A 9142-nucleotide genomic window follows, 5' to 3' on the forward strand; every position below is an offset into this window, starting at 1 on the left:
GTGGAAATCCAGGTGGAAGTCTATGTTATGAGGAGGTTGCAAAGGTACTTCAAGGGAAATTGAAGAATGTGTAATTCAGATGGAATACAATGTGGAGTACTTGGAGATTAGTTGGAGAAACAAATAGATAATTTTTGAATGGTGAGAGTCTGAGAAGTGTTGAGCATCAAAGAAGCCTGGGTCTCCTTATTCATGAGTCATTGAAAGCTAACACACAGGTCATCAAGTAATCAAGGCAAATGGTATTTAGATTAGATTAGACTTACAGTGTGGAAACAGGCCCTTTGGCCCAACAAGCCCACACCGACCTGCCGAAGCGCAACCCACCCATACTCCTACATTTACCCCTTACGTAACACTACGGGCAATTTAGCTTGACCAATTCACCTGACCCGCACATCTTTGTGACTGTGGGAGGAAACCGGAGCACCCGGAGGAAACCCACGCAGACACGGGGAGAACGTGCAAACTCCACACAGTCAGTCGCCTGAGTCGGGAATTGAACCCGGGTCTACAGGCGCTGTGAGGCAGCAGTGCTAACCACTGTGCCACCGTGCCGCCCACCTAAGAGGATTTATACCAAGAGGATTTGAATATGGCAGTAAAAATTTCTGGGGCAGGGGAATCTTACAATCAGTGGACAGAATCTCACAGTAAGGCTATTTAGGACTGAGCAGAGGAGGAATTTTTTCCATTATAGAGTCATGAATTATTGGAATTCCCTGACTGAGAAAACTCTGGAGTCATTGAGTTAATGAAAGGTTAATATTCATAGATTTGACAAATTAAAAACTTCAACGAAACAGGGATAGTGCATGAAATGGTGGACATTTTGGTCTCACCACACAACTGTCAAGGTCACTGGACTATGTGGATCAACTCCCAAAACCTGTGAGCCTCCTGTCAGTGAGGACAAACATTGAGGATGAAATTCAATGTGTCATTGCAGCCTTTGTCTGAGGAACAGAGTGTTAGATGAAAATGTCATCAAGCCTATTATCAAACTCATGGTCTGAAGGACAACAATGCTTTCATTCCTCCTGTATCCATCGGAGACCTGAACAATGTACAGCAAATGCATTAAACCTCTTGAGAAATATTGCAAGTGATAAAATCCTGAAATCCTGGAAATCCAGGATATGTATTCCAATATTAGTGTCCTCTGTCAGGCCATCATTCCCAGTACTGAACCAATGATTACTGTCAATCAGTTGCCTTAGGCAGGCCATACTGTCTGCATGCCTGACTTCCAAAACATACTCTGAACTTTGTCTTGGTAAGTAGTTACCATGAAGGGTGAGAGCATTCTTCAAGGAAGTCTTTTAAAATTCCCTGAAAAAGTGCAATATTCCCACCTGACCTGTGAAAATCTAAGTCAAGAACAGTCAAACAGAAGAACAAGCATTTATGAAGTACCAACCATCTTGAGCTTCCCTGACAGGCCGGGATTGAGGCCGGGCACAAAGAATGAAAGGGGGATGTGAAAACCAAAGATTCCCAAACTCCTGGTTCAGCAGGATGGCTGTGGATGTAGCTTTAGACTGTTTAGTCACCTTTAACCACAAAAGAGTAGAAGAAAGGTATCCTTGATCTTGAGTACGGCCTAAGAAGAGAAATGAGAGATGTTTAAACAGGTCTAGCACCCATAAAGCACTATGGACCATTAACAATTCATTATTATTATTACATTAACAATTCATTATTCAAATTACATTCAACCACAATCTGTAAGCAAACAGCCTGGCATATCCCCCATTCTACCACTACCATTATGCTGATTCTGAAAGAGATTCCATGACTTCTACACTTAATGGTCAGGTTCTAGGGAGTGTTGCTGAACAGTGTGACCTTGGAGTACAAATTCATCATTCCTTGAAAGTGGGATCACAGGAAGGTAGGACAGTAAAGAATGTTTTTGGTATGCTTGCCTTTATTAGTTAGTGCATTGAGTATCAGAGTGGGGAAGTCATTGTGTGGTTGTACAGGACATTGGTTAGGCCAGTATTGGAATATTGCGTGCAATGCTGGTTTCCCTACTATTGAAGAAATGTCAAACTCAAAAGGGTTCAGAAAAAATGTAGAGGGTGTTGTCAGGGTTGGAAGGTTCGAGCTATATGGAGAGGCTGAGTAGGCTGGGACTATTTTCCCTGGATCAATGAAAGGTTTCTAAAATTATTAAGGACATGGATAGGGTAAATTGACAAGTTCTTTTACTGGGGGTGAGGGAGTCCCAAACTAGAGGGCATAAGTTTTAGGTGAGAGGGGAAAACTTTAGAAGGGATCTAAACGACCACTTTTTCATGCAGGGAGTGGTGTATGTGGAATGAGTTGCCAGAGGAAGTGGTGGAGGCTGGTACAATTACAACGTTTAAAAGGCATCTGGATGGGTATATAAATAGGAAAAGTTTAGAGCTGTAAGAACCAAATGCTGGCAAATGAGACGAGATTTATTTAGGATATCTGTTCGGTATATACATGTTGAACCGAGGGGTCTGTTTCCATGCTGTATATCTCTATGACTCTATAAATACATTCATTCTCAATGATGAGGGAAAACAATGTAACATTGCAAAATGAAGAATTTGCTGAAGCAAACTGAAAGTAATGTGCCAAGTGGTTTTTCCATCTCAGCCTCCTCATTAGGACAAAGATGTCAATCTTCACCCAGTTCAACTTACTCCACATGATATCACACAGCAGCTGAAGGCACTGGATGATGGACAGACTGTGGGCCCTGAAAGCCTTTTGACTGTTGCATTGAATCCTTATGCTCCAGAACTGGCCACATCCCTCACCAAGCTTTCCAATACAGGTTTATCACTGACCACTATCTGATAATGTGAAAAAGTCTATGTCTTGGGATACTCAATGGTGCTAGGAAAGAGGTTTTAAATTCTTGAGCCAATAATAATGAAGGAATATTCCAAGTCAATGTGATTTGTGGCTTTGAGAGTGATGATCATATGTGTCTCCTTCCCTTGCCTTTGTGGAGTAGGAGGGCCATGTTGAAAGTTGTTGTCAATGCAGGTTGTTATGATGCAATTCTTTGGATAATGCCTGCTGCTGCTACTGTGAAGCAGTGGTGGAGGGAATTAACCTTTAAAAGAGTTCATGAGATGCTGATCAAGTTGGCTCACAGCGCAATCACTAGCTTTTTGTGAACACGTCAAAACTGGCTAATGTTGTACATTGCCGGGTAGATATCATTGTTGTGGCTGTTGCTGGCCTTGGAGCATGGCTCGTTCAGGAACTAAGAGCTTCAGTCAAAGTATTACCACGGCCCAAAACTTTGGTGTACTTGGGACTAAGTGAGTTTTCAACAACACAAAAAGTGATATTTACTATTCAAAAGCCCATTGTATGGACTATTATTCCTAAATAAGAAAATTAATGTTGTATGTTTTCTTTTATGTTTGATACATTTATCTCTTTCTTTTAATCAAATCTGTAATTCACAATATTTATTTTGCTTTCTTTACACCATTTACAAGTAATACACTTGTCCTGGGTTTTTACTTCCTGTTTTGGATATGACAGGGTTCAGTGGTAATACTGCAATCGGATTGGTTGAAAATCTTTGCTCTTGCATGGTCTGTCCACAAACATCATAGATCCCCTAGAGGGTATGATATTGGAACAGAAAGCAGATTGTTGGATGTCACTACAAACAAGTTTGCAGCAAGTATATAGCAAGATGAATGTTGAAAGCCATTCACTCCATAACTGAGAGCAAAACTTTGGTCTTTGTTCAGCCATATTAGGAAAGTTTGTTTTGGTTCCAAAAGAAGATGTACTTCCAGAGCTTTTACTAAGAACAGGACTATTTTAATTTTGAATGGAAGTTTTAGGCTACTTTTGCTTCTATTGTTACCATATAAAATTTTCTTATATGAACTTTGCACTCCAATAAGGAAATTGTTTTGTATTTTTGCAGGAAGAGCCAGTTGCACTTGGAAAACAGTGGACAAGAGAATCTGCTCAGGTCACTTATACAGCCCCAACAGTTTCTTACTCACAGGAGTTAATGTATATTAATGGAAATACAAGCTATAATTACCACAGTTATGGAGGCCTGGGTGGTGGGAAGCAAAATCCATCTTCCTTACCAAGTGATGGTACCAACAGTGGTAAGTAGCATTAGTTATGCATTATCATCATCAATAATATCTCAAATGGTTTCAATGTGAAACAACAGTCTTTGCACAACCATCCATTATTTATATCCATGTTAATTCTATCGTATAAAGATTTTGTTTTGATCCCAACTGATGTTGTAACTGGACAAGACAGATCCCAAATGGGAACCTGATTGGATAGATCATAGTTTGATTTATTTGGTTTTTTTTCCAAATTGTCTTTTGCTGAAACACAAGACCACATTGGTTCAGATTTTGCTTTGACAATAAAACAGAAATTTATTTTTAAAAATACTGAAGATAAAATAGAATAAACCAATTATCTAATTATAATACAAATACAAAAAAATAAATTCAGTAGAAGTATGTGCCCATTAATCTCAAGACACTTGTATAAATTGAAAAGAAATAAAACATGCTTCCAAAGTACTTAAAATCACACCTCTAAAACTGTACCCAAAAACACTACCCTTAACAGTATTCATGCCAAAATCCATATATCTAACAACTCAGTAGATTTAAGTCAGTTGTGATTTCATTGTTTAGCATAGAACTGCAAATAGGTTCTCCCTGGAGCTTAATTACACCCAATCTTAGATGTACTTAGCTTTAAGTTTTTTGGTTTTTTTGGTTCTTCATGGTTTTTTACCAACACTAACTTCACTCTTAAGGGAACCTAATTCATTATATATCCATCCATTCTCTGAAGCACTAGTCTATACACCACCACGAGACATCATGGGACTGCCCAAATTTCAAAGTAAAAGTGAAGACAAAAAAAATCTTCCTTTCTTTGTTGTGGTCATTGTCCAGAAGTATCTAGCAAATCTGAAGCCCCATTCTTTACTTTGCTGAGGCACCAAACAATCCAAGATAAATTTTAAAATCCATTCATGGTACATATACCTTTTACGCTAAAGCTAGGCTTCAAAGATAGTTTTAAATCACCATGGCTGCAGAAATACTTACAAGTTAATCATTAACTCGAGACACAGAAAATTCACAGGTTACCATTTCAACTACCAAACCCAAATTTACAATAAATGCCATTAAATACTTATATATGTAAGTCACAGTATACATCAATATATCAATTACAAATATAAATTACACAACAGGATGATGACCTAAACAGAAAAAGGAGACATTATAATTGTAAATGAGTGAAGAGATTTAACAAGTTGTCTCGCATTAGTACTGTCTCAGTTCAGACCAGGATCCCAAGTGTCTATTCAAAGCCATTGGTTTTAACATTGTAACTTGGTCAAAGTTTATCCCTTATACTTTGCAGTTGTTATCAACAAGCACAGTACCTGAATACTAAAAGATTATACTGTTTTTAGTCAAGTTTGTACGAAAACAGCTGCAGCTAACAATCTCCTAATATTGATAAAGAACTTCCCTGATAAATAATGGTGTAGATTTTACCATCCTCATCAGAAAAATAAATACACACTTAACATTAAATCAGTTCTGTCCTGGAATTTCCTGATCAGGAGATCTCTTCTGAAGTAGAATAGAGGGGAATCTATCAATAGGAATAGAGAGGATCATTATGGAAACTTATCTTCCTTTTTCAGCAGTAAATACCATATTCTCTTTGAGGACTGTAAAAGCTGAGAGAAGCTAGGTATATAAAAGGTAAGTGTGGAGGTAGGGTGGTAGGTGTGTCTGTTTTATAGAATGTCAGATAGATAAGAATGTAAGTAGCTAGGTAGGTTATGGTAGCAGGTATGAGACAGTTAGAGGATTGGATGTTAGGAGTATAAGGTAGTGATTGAGGAAGCAGTTAGGATGCAAGGTAGGTGAGGATCAGAGGGTGTGAAGGGTCAAAATCGATAATTGGGAGAAGTAATGAGGGGGAATTCAGAGTTAAGTCAGAGTTGAGCTAAACAGTTATCCAAGAGTTAGATCAGGTTTTTCTGGGTAACTATTAAACTTAGGGGTGAGTAAGACCCATCTGAAATCTCCAACTCTTAATTCAGGGTTAGGGACTTCTTCCAGAGCGTTTCAGACATTGTGCAATTGTCTGCAAGAAAATTTCACTTTACCAGTCAATTTCCAATTAGTCTACTGCATTAGGATTTCCACATAGTCCTGACATGCATCTCCAATCTACACTGCTGCAAAGTTTATCTTCTCATCAGAATTTCTGGGCCATTATATTTCATTTTTGTTGTTTTTAAAGATTTACAGTACATGATCTGTTATATATTATGTAATCCTACCAAGGGAAAGTTGGAATATCAAATATGTAAGTAATGTTTTTTTGCTTATGGAATTATCAAAGCAGGAATTATGAGAATGATTTAAAATTGTGGAGAGATATTCATTTAGAAATGAATCCATGTATAGAGTAATGTTTCAATTCTGTTTAAAGGACCAGCAGATCTCAGCGTGAAGAAGTCACTTGCATCACACTCTGGGTCATCCAACATTAACAATTCCAAAACCCCACCAGCTCAGCTGAGCCCAACTGAAATAAATGCAGTACGGCAACTTGTTGCAGGATATCGGGAGTCAGCAGCATTTTTACTTCGTTCTGCAGATGAGTTGGAAAATCTAATTTTACAACAGAATTAATTCCTGATAAGCTACCATCGTTGCTGTTGATGTTTATATTTTCTGGGGCAAATGCATTTCCATTACTCTACGGTACCATCGAACAATAACTATCACAGTTTCCCATCATATCCCTGAATGTAAGACATGTTGGAACACCTCTTGTCTTTTTGTGGAACAATTGCCTTTTTAGCATAAGGCTTCAATCTGTTCTATTTCATATTTTCTAACTGAAGTAACAAAAAAACCACAAATATTTAACCATCTTCAAATGACTGAAAGCCAATTAAAAACAGCAGCATCAATATTGTCTTATGTTCCAAGTGCAATATGATTTTAAAGGTGCTAATAGTTTATTTTGGACAATGGCAAGATGAAAAAAGTTTAAGAAGGTTTTAAAATAATCATGTTGTAGTAGTTGTGGAGCAGAAGTTGGGAATTTGGTGCTGGTTTTCAGGGTTGTGATGACAGATTTATGGGGAGTTATCTGAGCCAATATCATTTATCATATTGGTTTTATACTCCAACTATTATCTATTCCCCATCTTACTCACAAGTCAGTCTGCCCCTATGTTCAGGTAAATTCAATCCTGAAAACTAATATGGTGCCTGGATAAATGCATCTGAACACGAAATAGACAAGTTGTTTATTGGACTAATTTAAATCTCATGTTTGTTGGAGAAAAGAATAAAAAAAACTAAGAGATGTATTTCACTGTAGGGTGTATATTTTGCAAGTAACAATCTGAGAACTTTGTACAGTTTAATTTTAGAGAATTCTATGAGAGGATGTCTTCAGACACCATTTACTGTGGGATGTATTTTGCTGTAGGTTGTATATTTTGCAAGTAACAATGTGAAATCTTTGTACAGTTCCATTTTACAGAATTCTATGAAGAGGCCAGGAGACATTTTTTGATGTGATGTGCAAAATGTGCAGTTTACTGCAGTATTTTGTTGTTCCCTGAAATCTGTATGACCGGATGCAGTTCTCTCACAATTACTGTGGGTGTACTTAAATTCTGTCAATTATTTTATAAATTATTACTTATACACAAATTGATGTTAATTTCTGTTGTTTAGGACCATTTTATCAGTAATTCTTGAAAAAATTGCTTTTCATATTAGAATATAATTTAAATTTTGTATTTTGCTGTGCACTTAGTGAAGAGGTATAGTGGGAATCCCTGTATAGTTTCTACACTTGTGAATTCCTTAATTTGTCTCATTCATGTTGATTCTCATTTATGTTTTGATAATTGTGTTTAATGAATCAGTAACATTGAGTAGATGTTTTTCAATTTGTTAACAACTCCTGACTGTGATTGTGAACTGCGTTATGTGCACTTTGTTCTATAGTAATTGGACAGCACTGACATCTAAGCTTTTTTGTAATGTTTATTTGATTGATTGGTATACTGTTTAACAAAGTCAAAATGGTTGGTATTGTAGGTGAATATAAATGTGAGAAAACCATCACTGCTATAATCCAAATATTTGTGGATTGTTCCTTCTGCAGCATATACCTCTTATTAGAAAGCTGGAACCAATAAATATTGAACAAAATTAGTTTTGAAACATCTTGACAGATAATGCCAAAATATATTTGTAGTGGAATGCAAATGCCTTTCTGTCCTTGATAACACCTGAGTTTAGTAGATTCTAGCTATGCACTTGCTATTCTTAAGCAATTCTATGCATTGCTTAGGAAAAGGTTCTATCATAGTCTTTATTTACATCAATTGTTGGCTGTGTTTAAGAGATCCCGCTTCTGCAGTGTAAACTCAGTCTTCAATTTTGGAAGAGCAGTTATGATCCAATAAAAGCAAAATACTGCAGATATTGGAAATCTAAACAAACAGAAAATGCTAAAGAAACTCAGCAGGTCCGGCAGCATCCGTGGAGAGAGAAACATAGTTAACGTTTTGAGTTTGGTATGACTTTTCTTCAGGCACCCCTTCACAATGTTGAATGCTACAATCAGTCATTGGATATCTGAACAAGGGAGACCACCACTGTGCTCCAGGATCACAAAAACATCTGGATTTGCTTAACATGCTTCCAATAAGGCAAATCCCCTGTTCTCCACTGGATTAATATCAATAACAGAGGGACAAGGCCCTTAAGTGGCCATAGGCGTTGGTGGATGCTGATTGGTTGGCAAGTCAACTATGATTGGCTGAGTCTTTATGATATAGTAAGTATGGGAAATGAAAGGCTCTCTTGAAAAGTGCAAGAATTGAAAATATTCTCTTTGCAGAAAATGGGTTCCTCAATATGAATGTGTACTTCTGCTGTTTTAAGCAGAGAAATTGTGGTTAAACAGACTCTAATGGAGCACTGAAATAAATTAACAGTTAGTAGAGACTTACATAATGAAATCAAAACTTATTAAAGCAAAATAACATTGAATGTACACTTCTAGCAAGTGTAAGTTATTAGTG

At 37.1% G+C, this 9142-nt stretch overlaps 1 protein-coding gene across 3 annotated transcripts in view; it reads left to right on the plus strand.

The window, feature by feature from the left end:
* Positions 1 to 8052, plus strand: part of LOC132815432 (nucleolar protein 4-like) — a 346961-nt gene extending 338909 nt beyond the window's left edge. For all 3 annotated transcript variants that reach the window (XM_060824364.1, XM_060824365.1, XM_060824366.1), the window contains 2 exons: positions 3935 to 4127; positions 6517 to 8052. In XM_060824364.1, coding sequence (XP_060680347.1) covers positions 3935 to 4127; positions 6517 to 6719 — 396 coding nt within the window. In that variant the 3' untranslated portion in view covers positions 6720 to 8052. The remainder of the gene's footprint in view (positions 1 to 3934; positions 4128 to 6516) is intronic.
* The last annotated feature ends 1090 nt before the right edge of the window (positions 8053 to 9142 follow it).

The sequence above is a fragment of the Hemiscyllium ocellatum genome, chromosome 4 (assembly GCF_020745735.1).
Source record: "Hemiscyllium ocellatum isolate sHemOce1 chromosome 4, sHemOce1.pat.X.cur, whole genome shotgun sequence".
Classification (NCBI taxonomy): domain Eukaryota; kingdom Metazoa; phylum Chordata; class Chondrichthyes; order Orectolobiformes; family Hemiscylliidae; genus Hemiscyllium; species Hemiscyllium ocellatum.